This window comes from Talpa europaea (genome assembly GCF_964194135.1).
Source record: "Talpa europaea genome assembly, chromosome: 1".
Lineage (NCBI taxonomy): Eukaryota > Metazoa > Chordata > Mammalia > Eulipotyphla > Talpidae > Talpa > Talpa europaea.
The window spans coordinates 104,551,537-104,575,088 of NC_140073.1; the positions used below are offsets into that span (position 1 = coordinate 104,551,537).

The 23,552-nt window shown below is 33.8% G+C and overlaps 1 protein-coding gene across 1 annotated transcript in view; it reads right to left on the minus strand.

Moving 5' to 3' along the window:
• LOC311168398 (sodium channel protein type 3 subunit alpha-like) overlaps nt 1–23,552 on the minus strand; it is a gene marked incomplete at its 5' end in the record, with an annotated part of 77,709 nt that overhangs the window by 41,180 nt on the left and 12,977 nt on the right. Inside the window, 11 exon segments of the mRNA XM_084229818.1 lie at nt 152–390; nt 1,637–1,769; nt 2,696–3,073; nt 7,534–7,824; nt 11,712–11,918; nt 13,605–13,746; nt 16,589–16,652; nt 16,857–17,129; nt 17,923–18,014; nt 18,701–18,829; nt 22,596–22,676. Coding sequence (XP_084085944.1) covers nt 152–390; nt 1,637–1,769; nt 2,696–3,073; nt 7,534–7,824; nt 11,712–11,918; nt 13,605–13,746; nt 16,589–16,652; nt 16,857–17,129; nt 17,923–18,014; nt 18,701–18,829; nt 22,596–22,676 — 2,029 coding nt within the window.

A 23,552-nucleotide genomic window follows, 5' to 3' on the forward strand; every position in this document is an offset into this window, starting at 1 on the left:
CTGAGATACCCTATTAAATTCTTTAGATGTTTCTGCCTATGAAGAAAGAGGAAATATTTTTTGGGTTACACACAACACAAATGGATTTCTTCTTTGGTCTATTTTCCCTAACCCCGGTCAAAGGAAATAAGTAACATTCAAATGAACTTACCAGGTTTCCTACAGTCAACACACTACTGAATTGACCAGTCATTGGGTAGTGCTCCATGGCCATAAAGAGGGTGTTTAAGACAATACAAATAGTAATGGCAAGATCAACAAATGGATCCATAACAATTAAATTCACCAGATGCTTCACTTTTAACCATGGATCACAGCAGTCCCAGATCAAAAACACATTGGCAAATCTATACCAGCATGGTGGACATTTTTGTCTGGATTCTTCAAGTTCTAAGGAGAAAATGAGGAGGAGTAAGTAACAATAAACATGAATTTTTGTTGCTATAGATTATACATGATTTGATAAAATTGATGCATCTACTTAGGGTAGAAGTTCATGTTACCAAGCTTATCACACTTTAGGAAAAATCCCAGTAATTATTTTCATAAAATGTTCATTAAAATAAATAGACTTCTGTTCTCTTTTAATTCAACGAACACTTTGAATTTAATATTTTGCTTCAAAATAAGAAACTAGGGAGGGGATGTTTATCAAAACAGAATTTTTAAGTAAGTTTTACAGAAATATTAAATGTACTAAAATTATTCTTTTGAAAGCACCTTTTTAACAACACTGCATAAAGTTGTGATCCTTATTAATGTGTATTACTCATTTTCTCTTCTGATTGTTTCAGCATCAGCATTGACTTTGCACACAATAAGAATGTAGTATGTCCTTTTTTTCAGTGTAGATTTAAACTCAAATCTACTTGTTATTCATATATATTATTTATTTTTACTCATATCTTTTACTCATATCTTTTACCTAATATAAAAATGTTAGTAACAATTCTAATGGGTAAAGCTGTTATAAAATAATAATTATGTGACTGTTTGGATATTCCAGTGCACCAGTAGAACAAAATACAGCATATAAATGATGTCTTTTAAAGAACATAAGCTACTTGTGACTGATAAAATTGACATAAAATTGCATCAGTAGTATATTATCTCTCCAAACTTCAAGAAGTGGAGATTGGTTTAATCAGTGAACAAGGGAGAAATAATAGCAGCTGTCCATGCCTATGAGGCAAATTGTCAGTTATTTGGAGGAATGCAATGGTTTCTATGTATGTGGAAGATGAAGGAGAGAGTTTTTTTAGGCTCCATGTTGAAGTGGATCTCAGGTTTTGATTTGTCCAGCTCATTCATAATCCTTTCCCAACCCATCAACATCTCCATGCCTAGAAAACAGACTAAAGCTTGAAAGATGTTTCCTTACACTTCTACTTACCAAGACTTAAAAAGTCACTCTAATTGTTTAAGGAGAATGTAACATGAGGATAAATCCTCACTGAAATAACACTCTGTAGACAGGAGTCAAAAAGAATTAAGGACAGTATTATTATTTGTAATTAATGTGGTAAAATGTATTCCAAATACTTAAATGTTATACAGTTCAATCTTTGGGGATTGAAGAAAAAATAGTTCTACAAAGTATACAATCAAGAAAACTATCCCATGGCCTGCTTCTTACCCTCCATTGTGTTGGTCAAGATGCTGGCTATGCTCATTGCTCTTTGTCTTCCAGAAGAATCTTCCAGCATTTCCATTGAAATCTGATAAGAACTTAGCCTTCTCTTTCTGATTTCTGTTTCAGTGGTAGTGCCCTGCAAACCAAATACTGATGGCTCAAACCACCCTTTCAATGAAAAATATAACACCATGTAGCATTTCTTTGGAAAATCATGCTACATGCAATTTTTCCAAGTAAGAGTTTTCAAATAATAATCAAATATTGTTACATTTTCAATTTATAAAGTATCACTGATGATGCCCCTTTAACTACAAACCACTGGTTGGATATACTTGTACAGGGCAATTATGTTAGAGAAATATTTTAATTAGCCTGTTGGAGTTTTCTGGGAAACTTTCATAAGTATGCTAAAGGAATTTATTTTTTCATTTCATTCAAATGCAACTTATTTTCAGTACATCTCAATGATTAATAATAAGATCAGTTGTCCTCCAAAACAAATAATGGAATCATATATCCCCACAGATAAATTATTTTCTTTGAGGTTATACTGACAGTATTGACAAATATGGGCCAAATTTTTCAATGCACCAACACAGATGTACAATGAAATGTGTGTGCTTTCCTGAGATTTAAAAAATTATTTCTATATGCCATCTTATAAGAAATCAATGCATTTTATTTTAGAATCACTTTAAAATAGAACTACCCATTAGCAATGTATTTGTCATTGCAATATTTAATTTTAATATATATTTCATATGAATAAACATAAAATTCTGGGTAAAAATACATCTATAGTAATTATTTGATTGAGAAAGTGTCCATTATTTTGCAATAATAGGTCTACTGGATTTACAGATATATAATTTACCCCAGATTCTAAAACTTGGGCTCTTTTAGTCTAAAGTATTTAGAGGTTAATGGTCCTGTACAATTCAGCTGGCTCTAACAGTTCTCCAATTAATTAATCATATATTATTTTTAAGATGTTCATTTTGGGGAAGCAGGATAACAGAATAGGCTAAATTGCCCAGGCTGATTATTTCAATTTGGTATGTTAGTAGTAGCTAACTTATCTATTATCACCTCTGGCAGAAGTTGTCCAGTAGGTGAGGTTAGAGCTGATGGTCCACCCACCAAGGAAACCACACCATTGCAATCCACAGTGCTGTGCATCTTCCCATTTGCTGGAAGCCCTGGCACCATCCTGGATGACATACTGGCCTGACTAACGTTACTGTTGCGTCGCTCTCCGTGTCTGTGTGGCACAAACAGTGAGTCTCTCCTGCTCTCGCTGTCTTCAAATGTACTGTGCTCATCATCAGCAAAGTCATTTTCAGAACCGACATCCTTAGCCCGACCTCTGAAGCTGAAAATGCTTGTTTTGCTATTGCGTCTTGGGGAAAACAGAGAGCCTCGGATACTTAACAGAGACTGAGGAGACATCAAGAAAGAAATGGGGTAGGGGAAACACAGTTTTTTAATCAGTCTTAACATTGAAGGACCCATGTTCCTTTGTGATAGAATAGTCATGTTCTTAAACACAGGTAATTAAATTACAGAGAACACATGTTCTGTAATTTTCGTTAAAGACAAACTTTATCAAATCTAAATTTAAGTATAAAGGTGTTTTTCTGAATAAGAGTCCTGGCTTACAACTTACTAAGTGCACAGCTGTTTCATTTCATCTTCACTGTATTCTTGTGAGGGGGGTTTTGGTATCATGATATAATAGGGGCAGCACATGATGCTGGGGATGAGTGATTCTTTTTGGTGGGAGTGATAGTTAAACAACCGTAAGTGGCTTTTATTTCCAAATGCTGTGATCCAAAGGGCATGCAACTTAGAAAATAATTTGCAACTCAAGTAAGACTTCGTTCAAATTTAAAATATTTAAATCAAATATTTTACTTCTGGAAAAAATTTTAAAATGAAACCATTTCTCTCTGTTCTCTTCTTTGGGATTTTTAAAAGGAAGTAAGTTTTACTCTTTTCCTGAATCTACTTGTCTCTCTCCAGGTGGGAATAAAAGTCATGAAGCTTACCTATGAAGCTGTCTTCCAAATTAGCTAACAGTTTTCCAAATGGCTGCTAATGATTCACCTTATATGAGAGAATATATGTCATAGCAACACAACAGAGATTTCCTAAATTGCTGTTATGTCACTGTTTTTATTGAAAATTTAGCACTAGCTTAAAAAAGCAACACATTTATATGTGACTTTACCAGAAGGTGATGCGAAGACAGCTTATTCTTCTAATCCCACTTTAATTTTATTAAAAGGAGCTGGATGGTTCAAAAACACTTTTTCGAATACATACATTCAAAATTAAATCAAGTTAGCAGTTTCCAGAACTGGAAAATGTAAATTTAGTATGAAGTCCTTTCATATTTTGAATGGATTTTAAACTAGCAATACCAACTAACAGTCTCCTCTAGTTTTGCTGGTAAGGCAGACTCCATCCAATGTATTTTTGGTCCCTCTACCTAATTATGTCATGCTAATTTTCTTAGGCCCCAATTTTAGCTTGATTTTTATGGTTTTCCCCAGCCATAAAAGTACCAGAATTCTCTTTGTTACCCTCTGTCTTGGTGATGTTCTGGAAAGATCATTCATTAAGAAATGTACTATTGCTTTGAATTTGGTTACATTATCTATCAGATATATTGAGTGTTCAGTTTGTCCATCCTGAGACTGTGTCAATGTGACCCTTGGTTTGCACAACAGGTTTGTCTAATGTCAGACAGTAGTTAAACTGATTCTCAGCCATCAAAGTGAATAATAAACCAGACATTAATACAACCCCCAGGAATAAAGAATGTTAATATTTTTAATCTTCCTCAGACTCAATTTAAATTTTCAGTATAATGCTGGTTATGTTCAGACTTGTGTTTCATAACTTCATGTGTGTATTTTTAGGTCCCACTTTTTTTGATTTGGGCTCAGTAAGTAGGGGGTAAGACTCTGGAATCTAAAAATTCATACACATTCCAGGTGATCCTACAGCAGGCAGACCTCACCCTATGCTTAACGGAATACTATTCCTTACATTAGCAGCTCTGATGATTCAGTGTAATCATATTAAATATCTATGTTTGGAAACTCTGGAAACTAAAATTCTGCCTACACAGTATTAGTTGGGAGCATGTGGTATATCTGTATATCCATAATGTGTCTGGTACATTAATACATGTTTTTATGTTGGGTATTTTCAGAGGCGTTCCAGATCTTTGAGTTTATTTGAAACTTCTATTCACTCTTTGGAAAGTATAATAATGGGTGTGAGCACAGCTTTCAAGGCAACAGAGACTGAAAAAGAAGATAACAAAAATAGTATTCAGGGAAAATAAACCAAAAATAACACACTAGAAGATGCAGCCAAGTGGAGGGAATACCCACAGCTGTGATAGCTCTTTCTCTAGGGAAAACAAGCTTTATGCTTTAAGGAGCAAGAGGCCATCTTTGTTTGCCTCAGATATGTAGAATCATAAATTCTAGGTATCTTTTTTCCAACCTTGTTCCAAGAAGGTAAGTGGGAATTTTTTCCTTGATAAGGGATTGGGTCTGTAAGAACTAATTCCCTGAGTGTAGGGATTGAATTACAAGTGGATTAGGAAAAGTCAAGACGGAAGATGATGCTAAGAATTAGATGTTATAGTTGAAACACATAAAATGAGTATCTGCTGGAAATACTTAACATTTCAGATTGAATGTACATATTTTATCAGTGTCTTAAATAAGTTAACAACTGTGCTTGGTTATAGTTATAAAAATTTCTGGATTAAAATAATTAAAATAATTAAATAAACATGCATGCATTATGGATTTAAAATAAAATAATTTAATAAAGGTAAAATAACATTTAAATTTATGTTAATAGAAAGTAGGGTACCCATAGTTTAATGGCTTCCTTGCCTTGAGGTATATGTTATAAACTGTATTTCCTGTACGCTTCTTCCCCACACTTCACTTATCCTTTTTCCTATCAGAGTCCTTTTTGTTTACATATTCAGAAACTGTAGTGTTTCCATCGCATTTCGCTTGTGAGTTGTGTAAATGCCTTGTTCCTGTTTTTACTGGGATATAAGAGTATCTATGCTGATTAATATTTCTTTACTTTTGAAGCTTCTGCTGTCACTTTGTCTATCTGATGACTCTTCCTCCTCCCTTCTCTCTCTCTAGCTTTCTCTCTCATCTGTCTCACTACCTCTTTATCTACAAATATAAAATGAACTACATAAAACATATACCGATTCTGTTTTTAGAACTCAAACTCTGGCTGTTAACTAACTCCCCTTTGCTCATGCCTCTTTGTGGTACACCCAGCACAGCTCTCCCAGCTGCTCCTTGAGCATTCCAGGCATGTAACTGCATCAGGTCCTTACACTTGCTCTTCCATGAGCCTGGAATGCTCCTCCATGAGATTGCCTCTTCCCTCACCTCCTCTAAATCTTTGTTGAAATGTTTACTTTATAGTGAGGATTTCCCAAATCACCCTAGAAATTTTACCTCAAGTTAGCACTCCGACCCCCCTTTTCCATTCCATTTTATTTATTTTTCTGATAACACTTACTACTTTTCAGCAATCTGTAACTTATTTATCTTGTTCATTGCCTCCTTCTTTATTATAAAATTCCATGAGGTGAGTGAATGGTATTTATTGAGGTACTTTTATCATCTAGAAGTATTTCTGCCACAGAGCAGGTGATCAATTAATATGTTTATTTATTTTAAAATAGAAAATCCCATTTTATTTTACTTTTTTTTTTACTTTATTTTTTTAAAGATACTTGTTTATTTATGCATACAAGAATTGGGGTACAGGCCAGAGGTGTGGAGGTGTAAGAGGATTCACCAGAGACAGAGTAGGGAACAGAACAGGCAGACTGACTGAAATACACTGCTGAGGGGAGCAGTGGGCAAATCAGGACAGGTCTGCTGCACCATGTGGGTAGCTCCCTGGCCAGGGATTGAACTTGTGCTGCAGTGGCTGCGGATAACTTCATAGGTTGCGTCTTAACCCGTTGTGCCACCAGGGAAGCCCATAGTTTACTTTATTATTATTAGTAGTAGTAGTAGTGGTATTGTTATTATTATTATTTGCATAGAAGAACTGGGGTGTAGGTCAGAGGTACAGGGGGTGAGAGGGTTCATCAGAGACAGACTGGGGAGCAGGGCAGACAGATCTACTGAAATATACTGCTGAGGAGAGCAGCAGGAGAGACAGGAGGGTGCTTTGTGTGTGAATTGGGGCGGGGGTTGGGAGGTGAGGGATCAAACTCAGGCTGTAGCAGTGAGAGCTCTTAGAATTGACCCCTAGGCCACCAGAAAGGCCCCAACAAATATGTGTTTATTGAGCTATGCCATAAGTTTTTATTTGAGCACAATGATGGAAAAATACTGTTTTTGAAGACATAAATATGTTCTATAGATATTGCTAATATGTATATACCTTTGTGAGCATTTAAAACTACACAAAAGTTTTTAGTTTCCCTTATTTGGAATTCATTGGTCCATTTTAACTTATATAGGATTTTGCTATTTGTCATTTAGGTTTTCTGTATATTGCTTCATTCTTCACAACTATAAAGTAATGAGTCAACTAAGGTCACAGAACTAATTTGGAATTGAAATATGAACACACATTTTGTCACGATGGTCTCAAATTAGTGCAATTTTTTATGCTTATTACCTTAAATTAAAAGGTATTAATAGTTTAGTAAAAGCCCTCTTTAAAGACAATTTATCATTAAAACTTAAGTAGTTACTTATCTTTTAGTTCCTTGTATGTCATTTAATTCAGATATTACAAAAATGTACCAAAACAAAATACAGCAATTAACAAGCAGTAGCCTGACTAAACAAACTAGAGCACTTACTAGAAAACCTCACCTGATGAGGCGAGCAGAATTTCTTGTCACTAGTCAGTCGGTTTCCATCCATGGAGAAAAGGAAGCTTCTTCTCTTGACACTATCTTCAGATTCAGATTTGGGAAACCTGTCTTCCTCTCCTCTGTTGTTTACTTCAAGATGCTCCCTCTGCCTTCTTTTCTTCCTTCGGTTCCTCCACTCTTTAGCACTTTTGGAGCTTAACTTTGATGCTTCTGAAGAACTTTCTAAGAGCTCTCCTAACCCACCTATTCCACTGAAATCTCTTGAAGCAGCTGATGCTGCTGCAACTGCCTGTTTAAAACAAAGCAAGGCACCATTTAGAACATATAACTTTGGAAAGAGTTGATTATGTTATATATTTTGCAAGTAAAGATGACTGACCATGTGAACTATGAAAGACTACTAACTATATGAAAGTGTGTTTTCTGGCTGTTTCATTACATTTTACTATAGGAGAGTTTACTTGATAATGACATGTAATTTTATTTATTTAGATTTATTTATTTATGCATACAAGAACTGGGGTACAGGCTAGAGGTGCAAGGGGTGTGTGTGTGTGAGCGGACTCACCAGAGACAGAGTGGGGAACAGAACAGGCAGACTGACTGAAATTCACTGCTGAAGGGAGCAGTGGGCAAGACAGGAGAGGTCTACTGCACCATGTGGGTAGCTCCCTGGCTGGCCGGGGATCGAACTTATGCTGCGGAGGCTTAGATAGCTTCACAGTGCTGTGCTTAACCCCTTGCGCCACCAAGGAGGCCTGACATTTAATTTTTAATAGTATAACACAACATGCTAACCTATGCATTAACACAAGAAAAGTCTGGTTTGACTCATCTCCTAGAGTCTTTTTTATTTAAAAAAAAATTGTTTAGCTTCACTTCAGGGAGAATTGTGCTCTTAAAAAAAAATTGTCTTTTATACTTGTAAAGCGAATGATCGTTTACTGGTTGTCACTGGTCTGTTTACTATTCAGTTTCATCCATAAATTTATTCCTCCCACATGTGATTTTGAGCAAGTGAGTGACAGTTTTTCACTCTAAATCTAGGACAAGAAATACTTTATTTTCCTTTTTTGTGAGTTCAAAGTATTTAAAGTGTCTGACTTTATCTGTAGATGAAAGTAGTGGGGAATGCTAGTTTTTCCTCTTCCTTCATGGGAATGACAGTTATTACTAATGCTAATACTGGAGGTCATGTTAATCCCAGAGAAAAACATGATTAATTTACTACATGGCCCTTTAAGTTTTATATTTTTAAATGTTTACAAATTAATTACTATGATAAATTAATAGTTTGTTATCATTTCTCAATCAATAAGTACCTGAAATAACAATTCAGAGTATTATGAGAATACTTAAACATTTTCTTTCCATACCTCACTGCTAAGTATATTTAAACATTTTAAATTTCTGTATTTACTCATGAAACACAGCCAGTTGTGAAGGGAATTATGGCAAATGTTTTGTATTCTCACTTATTTGAATCGTAGTTTTAGACTGGGGATGCTCTAACTAGGACTAGAGAGGATATGAAACAACAATATAGTGCTTATCAAAGTTGAATTCTTATTAAGTATATTCCTGTTTTTAATGTAATCATGAAGTGGAATGATCAAATTAGAAGAATATTGCTATAAGTCTTTACATTTGTTGTTACTAAATACAAACAACTCTGGTTTATTTACCATTTTGTTCTGTCTTCTCCACTAGACTACAGACTAGATAGGAATTTTGTCATGTTTTTTTATGCAGATTGAATTAAAAAAAAGTAGGTGATCTGACACAACAAGCACTTCATAAATGTTTGGTGAAAAAAAAATGGAAAAAGGCATCCTGCTGTCGGTTGTCTTAGACACTAAGATGGGGTGGAGGAGGACAAAACATACTCAAAAACTTGGCCTTTGAAAATCCCATAAAAGACCATGTGTCAGAATGGTCTATAGGGAAGACATATTGTAGTAAAGAATTATGTAAATTATGTTTTGATAACACTATTTTGTGCTTGGTGTTTCCTGCTCCTTGAGGAGAGGCAAACTCTTCAAAGTAGCTTCCATTCTGAATCTCATCTCAACTAATTTCCTTCTTTTTAAAAGTGTTTAAAACCAAAAGCCCTATGAAATAAATTCTCTAGGATTAACATGACCTCAGGGATGGGTAGTATTCAAAATAGCACTAAATGTATATGTTGGGCTAAGCTATACATAAAATGTAACACAGATATTAATTTATACTGAATTCTCTATTCATTTATAGAAACCCATGTCTAAGACTTCTTATAAGATAATGCCTAGCATTAATGAAACATTAATTTAAGATTTGGATATTTATAGGATTGCATGTAGTGAGATAACTGGATTTTTATGAATTTTTGAACATCAGTATCACTTCTAATCACAATGATAAAAAATGAAAAAAGATTAAGGACCCTTTCTAAATATGACTGTTTATGTAAAACAGTGAATAAATGAAGCTCTTATCTGCTTATCTGTAGCAATTAAATATAGCTACCTTACCCTTGATAAATAGGAGATACAAAATATATACCATTTTTTGAAGGAATAAATAAATATATTCCTTTTTATCCAAATAGAATTTTTAATTCTCTTTTCCATAAATGTTTGGTGAAAACATGGTATATAAATAGAATATAGCACATAGTACCAATTATTCATTGACTTGTTTGTCATTAGAAACAAAGGAAGTAGTGATAATATTCATCATCCAGAAATTCACGTTCATTTAAATCACTTCCAGAATTTGTTTTGTATAAGATGTGATTTCCCTACCTATTCTGAATAACAGTTGGAATAACTCAAAAGCCAACACATATTTCTAAGGCAACAAAGATAACCCCCATCACAAAACATTTTCTGTGTCACTCGTCAACTCACTTCTGTCACTTGTTCCACTTCCAGAGATTTACCGATTCTTTCAAAGGCAGATGTTTCCTGTCACCTCTCATGTTGTGTACCTGTTTATACCCAGCTGTATGATTTGGCCAACATCATGCCTAGTTATACTAACAGTGATATCTTCACAACCGGCTTGCTCAATTTCTCTTTTAACAAATAATCATATATTTCGTATTTACACAGGGAATAACATTTTCTTCTTAACACCATTTCTGTATGACTCAAAAATGCTCTGTAATTCATTGTATTTGTGATCTTAGGAAAATGAAACCACATGACTATACTCACGATAATACTGCATCTTAAACATAAAATTCTGCTTTAAAATCCCATTTAAAATAAGACATTAACTATACCTGTTCCAATTTTACCCCAAATTTTTATGGAAAACTTAATTTACTATTTGCTTTTCCTTCTGAAGCAGCTGATAAGATGGCAAACGTAACAATAATTTCAAAGCATGAATGTCTGGTACTAATGTGCTGAGATACTAGGAAATGGGAAAGAAAGGAGGAAAGCCCCAAAAGGTTCTTAGTTTACTGCCTTGAAACTTCAAATTATAGTGCAAAGGGGATTTTTCTCTGCAGTCTTCATGAAGGGAGGATATGGGGCTGAGTCCAGGGATACCAATAAGATTTTACTATGTCTTCCCAGGATTTTCACCAATTTAGAAGATTTTTTTTAATCAAATACTGTTGTCCGGATTTTTTTTTCTCCTCAAAACATGAATAACCAAGCCACCTTGCCATTAAACTCAAACATTCTTTAACATTAATGAGAATTTCCAGTTATAATCTAATAGCAGCTGACTTCCTGATCCTAGTAGGGGATGCATCAAACACCTTCTGTGCTATATGAATGCCAAAAATAGGTAAGAGAAGGTATCAAAGTTTCTTGTTAATATTTGAGTTCACTTAACAATGAAATCTCAAATGTAATAATTTAGGGATGAAAAATTTAGTTGGAAATACGGTTCTGTATCTTCTCCACATTAAACTGAGAATCAGATTCCCCTGAGGTTTCATGAGACAGTTGCATAGTTAACCTTATCCCGAATGTGTTTTCTACCTCCAATTAACTTCCTCATATAAGGTAACAGTTCCTTGGACTCCAACTTCAGAAACAATTTTAGGTTTGAATAGTTTTCCCTTTCTAATGACAATACCTATATACCAAATGAGAAGTCATGATATGACATTATTTTTACTTCAAGCTAAATAATAACAAAAACAGCAAATAAGCTTTGTCTATTATCACTCAGTACCTGAGCTTCTTCCTGTTGCTTTTTAAGCTGTTCAAGCATCTGCTGAAATTCTGCCTCTTTCTGTTCTGCCTCTTCCAATGTGGCCTGATTCTGTTCCTCATAAGCCATGGCCACCACAGCCAGGATCAAATTTACCAAATAAAAAGAGCCCAAGAAAATCACCAGGACAAAAAATATCATGTAGGTTTTTCCAGCAGCACGTAATGTCTAGGGAAAAAAAGGATAGTTTCATCAGTGTTTTATAAAACATCCCCAGATAAAAATCTGATTACTAGAGGTACAGAAGACACTAACGCTTTTTAGCATCTAATATATATATATATATATATTTATTTATTTATTTATTCTGAAAGTTGATTTTTTATTTCTTTAGTTTTTGTTGAAGGAGCATTGGTTTACAACATTGTATATGATTCAGCAGTATTGGATCACACTTTTTCAAATGTGTGTTACCACACCACACCCACCATCAAGGCACCTTGTCCTCGACCATAGCTTGGACCCATCCCTCACTTTGCTCTCAGCTTTCCCTTATCCCTCTGATAGCCTCAATTTTACAGTCAGAGATCTAGGGTTTGATTTTGGTTTCATTTTATCTTACCATTTGCTTTACTTTTCTATTCCACATGTGAGTGAATCCTTCTGATATTTATCTTTCTCCTGACTTACTTTGATGAGCATAATCTCCTATAGTCACCTCCATATTATAAAATATGCCAAGAGATGATTTTTATAGCGATTAGTATTCCATTGTCATGCAAAACATTTTGACCAAGAAGAGCATTTTATTGGGATTCAGATATATATCTAATATATACTAATTTGCAATGTGTGTATTTATATCATTATGAGACACACCAGATCATTTGTTATTATTGTGTGTGTATGTTTATGCATTTTAACACCAGAATAACCTTATCCAAAATATTTTGACTTAGATTATTTTCATGCTAAAGTACACACATAACAGTAATAGTTACTTGACCTGAAGTTTGTAGTATAATTTGATATAAACACATACACATTTCAAAATAGTATATATTGAGTATGTATTTGAACAGCAGTAAATGCTTTCCTTGGGGTCCATAATGTAGGGTAATATATTAGTGCAACACTGTATCTTTCATTTATTTCAGTGGGTATTCACTACCCTAATAGCCCACTCTCCATACCAGCTAGAGATGACATCTTTATTTCCTCCTTTTCTAGACTCAACCATACATTTAATTAGAAATTTTTATATGATTGGGTTTTAAAATCTTTTCACATTTTTTGTCTTTACAAGCAGATTATAAAATCAAAGTGATGCACAATCTTTGCATTCTGCATAATAGCTAGCAAAATGCCTTTCATGTAAGAAGTTCTCAATATACATGCACTAACTACTGAACATTTACAATCTTAGGCACACTTGTTTTATACCAGTCCCGCCTTTGTATTTTAAAGTGTGATAAACAAGTATCTCTACTTGTAATTTTACATGTGTTTATAAAAATAAATCCTATGCATATTTAATTTGAATCTTATTGCTGTCTGAAAACTTGTGGTTCTCTGCACCCCAAATTCATTTGTTGAAATCCTAATGCCCAATAGGATGGTATTAAAAGATGGAGTCTTTGGGTGATGCTTAGATCAGCATGAGTGGAGCCTTCATAAATGGGATTACTGCTTTTATAACAGAGCTTCCAGAGATGCCTCACTCCATCAACCATGTTAGGACACAAGACAGTATTGCTCCTGAACCAGGAAAAGGGCCCTCAACAGGATGAGACACTAGTGTTTTAGCTTGTGCTTCCCAGCCTCTAGAACTGTGAGAAACAAATTTCTGTAATTTATAGGTTACCCAGTATGCAGTGTTCTGTTATAGCAAATCTAATGCAGTAAGATACTTACCAACTGGTAAAGGTTTTCCCAGTAGTCTTGAGTCATGAGTCGAAATAGAGACAAGAAAGCCCAGCTAAAGGTGTCAAAGCTTGTGTAGCCATAGTTGGGGTTTCGGCCAGCCTTCACACAGATGTATCCTTCTGGACATTGGCTATAAGACAGAAATGGAGGTAGGGTCAGCATAGCAATTGTAGCTCTCTCAGTCAATGTTGATTTACAGGAATTATCAAAACCCAGAGTTACTGTCTGTGATGAATTTTCTTGTCTTCATTTCTAGAACACTTTAAGTAACTGCTCAAAGTGATACTGTTATCAGAGGAAACTTACTGGGAAAACTTCAGTGCAAAGTGATCAGGTTTATAGACATCTGGAATGACAGATGGGCAGCAACCATACACTTATGTCTCTGACACCAATCCATTTTTTGCAGAGGCAAGAATCAATAATTAAAAAATGCAAGGTAGAACACAGCTAAAAAGTAATTCACCACTTGATAAGCTACTTCATTTTTTAGCCATTTTTATAGAATTTGCTAGAATAAATTTATAGAAAAATTGCTAAGATAACACAGAGACTTTTCATATAATCCATGCCCTGTTTCCCCTCAAATTAATATCTTACATTGGTATGAAGAGTTTTGAGTTGATGTTGATATATTATTGTTAACCAAAGTCCATAATTGACCCAGATTCTTGTTTTTCCCTAATACCCTTTTTATGTTCCAAGAGCCCATATATTACATTTAGTCATCATATCTCCTTACACTCTTTTTGGTTGTGACATTTTCTCTGACTTTTCTTGAATCTGGTGATCTTGGCAATTTTGAGGAATACTGATCAGGTATTTTGAAGAATGTCCTTCAATTAGAACTTGTCTGATGTTTGTCTCATGATTAAATTGAGATTATGGATTTTGGGAGGAAGACTGTAGAGGTAAAGTCTCATTTTATCACATCAAGGCTGTATACTTCAACATGCCCATTATTTTATGTTGATGTTACCTTTCATCACCTGACACAGAATAGTGTTTCTCCACTCAATTTCCTCTCTGTTTCTTTTCTACACTATACTTCTTGGGATCAAGTCACTATGTGCAGCCCTCTTTTAAGGAAAGGGGAATTATAATCTCCCTTCTTCAGAGCAGAGTTTTATATAAGCTATTTGTCTGTTATCTCTCACCTATATTTTGCTCTTTCTCAATTCAATCATTTGTATGAGTTTGTATATGTGGATATGTATTTTCTATTTTGAATTATAATGCATTGATATTTCATTTTGTGCATCAAATTGTTCCAGTTTGGGCCACTGTGAGAATTTTTTTCAGTTGATTCCTGTATCCCTCTGATACAACCCCTTGGCTGTGTGTATTTTGCTTTTGTTTTTTTAGTACTTTCTTACTACCAGCAAGATACTTCAGGCTTATCTACCCTAGTCCTAAAAATCAGTCATTTCTTCAAGAAGTCCTGAGTCATATATTGAAGAATGATACTATAATTTAAGACCTGGATGCTAATTGTGTGTAGTATTACTGTGGTATCATTGCTTCTGGTTCCTCAGTGAGAGAGCAAGAAGATATGTGTGTGTTAATTTGTATACACCCACATGTACAGATATTTCTGTATATAAATACTTCTGTGTGTACCATCTGTGTCAGAATTAAACTGAATATGAGGTCATACTCATATATCCAATTCCATTTTATTACCACAGGATCTTTTCCAAAATTACTAAGATTAGTGTCTATTCCCCCACCTCCTTTAATGAGGTTATTTCATAAAGTTAAAATGTATTTCCAAACTTTTGGCATGATCCGTATTTCAACGGGGGATCCTCCAACCTCAGAAGTGATTTTCAAAAATTTGCCTGCATTCTTCACTGTTAGTTCTGTAAAGGTCCATGCATTTTGACAATTGCTTACTGTTCACCATTACAGAATCATACAGAACAGTTTATCCCCCCTAAAAAATCTCCTATTTTGCCTATTTAACCCTGCACCCCTGGAAAACACTGATCTTTTTATTGTCTCTATTGTTTATCTTTATTATATTATAGAATTGGAATCATAGTTTGTAGCTGTTTCAGAAATGTTTTAACGTAGAAATACACATTTAAGTTTCATCCGTGTCTTTTCTTGTGGCTTGATGGTTCATTTCTTTTTATCGCTGAATAATAGTTCATTATATGAGTATACTATCGTTTGTTTATCCATTTTCCTATTGAAGACATCTTGATTGCTTCTAGTATCCCGTTTTCTGGTATGACTCAAAGTATATTCTATGTAAGTTTTGTGGTCTAAAAGCCATTTACTACTGCTGTTGCTTGCCTTAAAAAAAAAACCCAATTCTCTCTGCTCTGAATTAAAATTAATTTGCAGTGCTCTTGGGAAATATGTTGAGTATGAGAGAGTAGTAGGATGAGTAAGATATTACAGCATCCTTTATTGTAGAATGTAAAAAAAAATGAACTTTAAGTTTATTGATTCAGAATTATACATGCCTCAGGCTCACCTCTGCCCCTTGACTTTGCACTCAGGGTTTCATACTATTTCAAGAATACCTAAATCTCTCAAAATGGTTTCTCCACAAGCCCTGTAGCCTTAGGACTAAGTTATATTCTATGATTTTTCTAGCCACAGCAATACTCTACCCATCAGTATGACCTATACCAATCAAAATGTGCTGGTCTCATGTTTTCTTCCCTGTGTATCTTAAAGACCTCTGGTGAGTTTACAGACAAGACAGACTGTGGGCCTTCTCCTTTGGAGGCAATAATTCAGGTATATCTTGACTGTGAAGTTCAGACAAAAGGTCTTCACCCAAAGGATGATTATAGTAGCTGTGAATTTATAACCAAAACAAATCATTAAGCCAGAGAACATATTTCCTAGGTAAGCAGCACCAGCTTTTACTATATACAGACAACATCATCTTTGTATATGTTTTCCTGTTTATTCTCTTATAAAGTCTTCTACATTTTTTTAAAACTGTTTCTTACCCAGCATCTGAGCCATTTCCACAGAGTAAAGGGTCTTTTTGTCCATCCAAAACATAAAAATGACCTGTTAATATAGAGAGTAAATGATTTCACTTCATATCACTCCTGTTGACATTAGGATTAAATGAGTTCGTGACTATCTCAGTTATTTCTAAAGCAGATACCAAAGTATATTTATAAAGATGGCTTCACTCCCCTCAGCCTCAACTCTTTTTCATTGTAAATCAGTCAGCAATACTAAGGTTAACAATGTAGCAATATTTCTTACTGTCATCTTCAATGTAATCCTTCCAGTTAAATGTGCTCATTGTTACATTGACAAATGTCCCATTTGAATCCATTGTGCCATTAAAGTAGGAAGTGGTGTTGGTTTCAAAAGCAGATTCACTTGGGGGCCATTGCAAACATTTATTCCGCAGATTGCCCATAAACAGCTGCAGCCCAATGAGCGCAAACACACTCAGACAGAACACGGTCAGAATCATGACGTCAGAAAGTTTCTTCACAGACTGGATCAGGGCCCCCACGATGGTCTTTAACCCTAAGGAGAGAGAACAAGAGGTCAGCTAGGAAAGACTTCTACTGGCCCATTGTCTTCCCAGTAGCCATACACATTCTGTTTCTGCACAAACAATTGTTTGGCTGTTAGGACACCAAAGCTTAACAGACAGCCAGAAATGAATGAAGAGCAGATTTTATTTATGAACAGTGTGCTTTCTGAAAGTTCAGAATGGATGATGAAAGTTTAAATATATAAGCAGGAAGTTTTGTGTTTGTGACTTTACATGCTGCCACAGACATTAAAGACAAACTTGCAGTTATTTTTCATTTCAGATTTGTGTTTCATGAGGTTGTTTCCCTCCAACCTATTCCTTACAGTGGCTTCCAAGTAGCAATGATTTAAAGGAGAAAAGAATTTTAAAATAATTCAAATCTCATGCTCTGTACATGCTGTTCCATAATAATCTTTTCTCCTTCAAAAGGAGATCCATTTTCAAAATAGATCTGCAGTGAATGGTAAAATCCAAATTAGTAAAGCCATGAGAGCAAAGCTTTTTCAGAATGTCAAAGAAAAAACTTTTACATTATAAATGCAAGAGAAAGATATATAGAGAGAACAAAACTAGTATTTTTCATAGACATCTCATGCAATTCTCTGTTAAACTCAAAGGCTGACTTTATAAATAAATGTGTATTTCTAAAATTTTAGGAACTGAACTGCAATGTGATAAACAAAAACATTAAGCATCAAAGAGAACGTTAGAGGTCTAGTTTAACCTCACTCTTATTACACTAAATTTAAAGTCAGCCTCGGTGTTTAACCTAGCTCTCACCTGGAATGACTGAAATTGTTTTCAGTGCTCGGAGAACTCTGAATGTTCTCAACGCTGAGACATTGCCCAGGTCCACAAACTCTGTCACATATCTGTAATAGGGAGTTCACACACAAACACAATAACACACAAGAAAAGTTGGAGATATAAAGGGCCTACCACCTTACACCAGTTTCTTCTTACCTGGAATTACAGAAATAGTTTTCAGAGCTCTCAAGACTCTGAAAGTTCGAAGAGCTGAAACATTGCCTAGGCTTACAAACTCTGTTACATACCTGTAGGATTAAATCAGAGTTACTGATGGCTTTGGCAAAGTTTATACTAAATAAAAGAATTAATGCTGGGTTTGGCATATAGAAGCTCTTGAGTGTAACAAATAGAATTGCTAATAGACATCTCAGTGCCATATGCTGAAAACTTTCAAGGAATAAAATTTTGCCGCTTTATTTCAATATAATTTTCATTATATGAACAGTTTGTGTGCAAAACTGTTGGTGGCAAATCAAAGTACAGTTGGTGGCATTAAATTGCAGTCAATGAATAACTTTATTTTGATGAAGTAAAGACTGTATGGCATGAAAGTAATTTCATTTATTGCTCCTCTATCAGCAGTATTTACCTTGTAATATGTACTGTAAATGTATTCTCAAAATATATGAGGCATATAATTAATTTGACTAATTAGCAAATTCTACATTTAAAATAGGTCACAATGGCCTGGCTTATGGTACAACTATTTTCATTCCTTTATGCTTAACAAATTTTAAAAAATACTCACGCCATCACAATGACACTGAAATCCAACCAATTCCAAGGATCACGAAGGAATGTAAAATCTTCTAAGCAAAATCCTCTTGCCAAGATTTTTATAAGTGACTCAAAGGTATAGATTCCAGTGAATGTATACCTAGCAAAAAACAAAAAACAAATTAATCCTGGCTTCATCATTTAATACAGTAAACTAGGTGTTATCAAAAGTAGCAAATCCTGTAATTTTGTAGTGTTTCGATTCAACAAAATCTTGTTCTTTATTTCCACTTATCAAAGAATCTATGAGTTAATCTTACAAGTTTGAATAGAAGGTTTAAGAGAGAATATCTTCCTCAAAGAATCTAATCTTGTTTAACTATTTAAATTTTTGGAATAATAACTTTATTTTCTTTATGGATAATCATCAGACTTAACCGTCTAAAGCAACACTGTCCAATTAAACACAAAATATCATTTCAATGATCAAGAATAGCCAAATTCAAGTTTCAGTAAGCACATGTGTTTCTCCTTCACTGGACAGTATACTCCAGAGGCAACATTTTCTGATTCACTTATAGTAAAAAATTTCATTCATCACAAGAAAATTTTCAATTCACTAGTATTTTACGTGTGATTTTTGCACAATTACCATAATTCAGGGATAAACAAAATTTCTGAATCTAACCTCATACTAGCTACTAGCGCTATGCATTTGCACCAAGTCACTTAATTATACTCACAATCAAAGATCAGCCTCAAAACTGGAAAGACATTTCTATTTGCTGGATTTTATTTTTTTTATTAAGGTGATACTGATTTACAGCATTATATTATTTAGAATATAGGATCCCACCTTTTAGGGTGTATGCTAGCATACCACCCCCACCACCAAGGCACCCACGGTCCTCCACTTAGGTGGGCCCCATCCCACCTTCCTTTTCTACCCTACCCCACTCCCACTCTTCCCCAAGCCCCAGTTTTACAGTCAGATTTCTAAAGTTTGTTTTTGGTTTGGTTTTGATATAGTGCAGTTCTAGTCCTCTCTCCTTTGAGTGCTGGCAATATATTTCTGTTTCTTCTAAAAATAGTTGAGAGAGAGTACTTGTTTTTCAACATTGTGTTCTTTTAAAAAGTACAATTTAGGTTTACTCATATTACTTCACCCAAGCCACACAGATTTGACATACTCTCATTGAAATTCATTATATTTTTCTAGCCTACTAGTATTTTATATGTGAAAAAAAATGTGGAAAATTATTTTTGCATTGTTTTCTCAAGAGGAAAACGAATGCAGAAATCATCGCATTTTCCTCAAGAACATTCCCCTTCTTTTTGTAACAACTTGATTTCATGAGGAATGAGTATAATTGCTGTCTTTAACATACAAAGTAGCTGATTTTATTACGAAGAGACCTACTTTTCAATACCAGGTTATGTTTACTTGTATTTTAGTTTAGATTCTTTCATATTATACATACTTATTATCACATTTTAGATTGGAGAGGCAGCTGGACTCGTTAAAGGCTATCTGAGGCAGCTTACATGTATATTCTATTTATCCTATTAACAGCACCCTGTAGTCTGTGCTTAGGAAATTCTAAGCTATCTACATAGTTACTGAGAGTATGATTAAAATCCCTAATCCTATTCCTATTTTCGGAAAAGTAAGAGATTTGGGGAGATTATTTAGAGTATATGGTGAGTATTGATACCTATACAAGGAGAAAAGTCCTCGGGTTTAACATCAGAGATAGAACCCTGCATGGAATAGGTGTTCAGAAATTTCTGTTAGCAAACTAGATTGAACAGGTAAATGGGAACAAGAGGAAACTCAATTTTCCGTGTCTTTGCCACCACTAGACTCATAATCATACTGGGAATTCTGTCCATGTTACAAGGTCTTTTTCCAATAATTGTGATGTCTGCAGAAGGGTCTTGCCTTACATAATACTCCCCTCACTCTCTATTTATGCTCCTTAGACCACTGGTTGCTGCTGTCTCTTTGTACAGGGACTGTTGCTGCTATCAGTGATTTCTATTTTCATGTCAGAATTGAGTTTTCTTTTCATTGAGCTCTGTTTTGTTTTTATTTTTTGGCTGTAGCCACTAATATTTTGCTTGTCTTCTTGCTGTCTGTTGTCAAGTGACTAGAGATAATTGATGAGAATATTTGTTCAAAATTTCCTGACTGAAATTTTAACTCCAAAATTTTGTAAAGCTAAGATAAAATTCCATTAATAGATAAAAATTACTTTGTAAAGAAAGAATTGTATATTCAAGTAATAATCAAGTGTTCCCTTTACTTACCTCTTAATAACATACAAATAAAGGAAACAAACATGTTTAAATGTTTCAGTAATTTATGATGGGATATAGGATAGTTTTATAAAACTTTTGTCTATTTGTTAATCCTCAAATCTCAAATGAGGGTTCTATTAGATATCTTGCTTCAACATAAAACAGAACTTTCTAGAATGATTTCTGTGAAGAATTTTCATGTTATTATCACAAAAATCTTTAAGAAGTTAAATCACTAAAAAATGATTTAGCATGGTGTGGTAACCCTCATAGAAATTTATAAAAGCAAAAAAGTAGCAGTATTGTCATAACTTATCTCCCATTTGATAGTACATTTAAAAATTTAGCAATTAAAAAGAGCATTTAATTTTTTTTTCACTAAACCAACAAAACTTGATCAGTGTATTACACCATGCATAAATAAGCTACATAACCTAAAACCTTCTGTTTCACTAAAATACACATCTCTTTGTCATGAATAACCTTATATGAGGCTTAAAAATTAGGGAATAATGTTATGGTGCAGAAATTGTGTTTGTGCAAAATTTCCCCCAACATATTCATGCTTTGAAAGAACCAGGGTCGTCATTTTCTCACTCAAACTTAAACAGAACATCCTCAGCAATAAAAGAAGTAACCTTAACCCTAACGCAGAAAATTAACAAAACTGGCTTCTTTAGTGTAAGCACAGGCTAGTTTGTCATCCACAAGAAGTACTTCATTTAGGCCTTTTTCTCTGCATTAAAATATTGAATCAAATGGTTTATTTTGAAGAATCAGACACATGTGTCTAGAAGAAGGATGAGGCACAGTATCTGAGATGACAAAGGATTTTTTGTGGTGATTTTTAGATATAAATATTCATAGAGCTTTAAGTAGGCCGATAATCTTTTTGCTGGGATTGTTATTACTGTTATTAGTGCTCTATTTACAAAGTTCCTTAAGTTTGAATACTTTGCCCTCAATCATGTTTTCCCCTTATATTTTGAGTATTTTGTATCCTAAGTTTATAAACACATACACACATATAACACATCCCTGGTGTTTTAGTATGCATACTATGTCTAACTAAACTGAATTACCTAAATATGACCTAACATCTAAATAGTTTAAATACCTAAATGTGTTTTTCCTAAGTATAATAACATGTATAATATATAACAAGCATAATATATGACATTACAATATAACATGTAACCATAATGCCTAACAATAATTTAGAGTTGAACACATATCTATTTTATCAGAATATAACAATAGTAGTAATATACTGAAATAAAATAATTTTATCCATCAAATTATCTAAAATGCATAACTATGAGTGAGTCTTAACTTTTAAATGATGTGGTTTTTTTACTCGCTAGTATATATCATTTATATACCATTTATAACCTTTCTTAAACCGATACTATAATGAATTTGTTGGAAAAAATACTTACCTCATACGAGAAAAACTCCCCCAAAGAACTTCCCTTATCTTCTTTCATATTATGGAAATAACTTTTTCTTAGAAGTGTTTAGCCTGACTTCAAAAAGTGGAAACCATAAGTCAGACTACAACCATAAAGAGATGGATAGAGAACTTGAGTGTGCATTTCTCATTCTAAGAACTCATTCCTACTTACTCTACATTCTTTGTCCAGTCTGGAGGGTTACTCAAGGTCATAAATACACAGTTGGTCAGAATAGTGCACATGATAAGCATGCTGAATAAAGTAGATTATAGTTAAGGAATAAATGCTAGCACATTATCGTGGTCATTTACAAATGACCCAAAATAACAACAAGAAAATCTCAACATAGATTATCTGTGAAATTAATCTTATTTGTTATAAAATGATAGCAACAATAAGAAAATTCAAAGCCTATTTCATATATTTGTCCAGTCTTTTTTCACTTTATGTAATTTTTCACAAATTTGAATTTTTCCTATGAATTTTATTGATTTGCCATTTGTTTACAAAACTATATAATTCAGAGAACACAACTTCATACCTGGCAAAACTGAGTTTATAGAGAGACTTCTATTTGAAGCAAATGACAATTTTGTATTCCAATAAGTTATGTGAAACTTCTCTGCAAAACTTACTAATTCTTTAGTAAGTTTTCAGCAAAATAAATGTAAGCAATGTACTCAAATATAATTTAAAATCTCTAATGTTTACATTTATTTTCATATTATATATATATAAAATATGAAAAAGCTGAGAATCTATAGCCAGAATATTAAGACTACATTGAAATTTCTGCTATAATTAGATAATCTAGTCTTCTGTAATTAGGTATTAGTCATATAAGTCCTTCCTTTGGAGTTTTCAGTATGAGTGAGTGATTTTTTTTGGCTAATAATTTAATATTATTTCTAACTTTTTACTCTTAATTTAGAGACCTGAGGGAACTTACCAGGATATATAGTTATCCCCCTGGATGTAGACAACCTAATACCTAAATAGATAAACACAATTTTGAGACATTCATAAGCATTAGCTATGATCATTGTAAAATTTTACTCTAAGGCAATTTATGATTATTTTGAAGTGACTCTTTTATATAAATATAAATGGGTTCCAACATAAAACTAT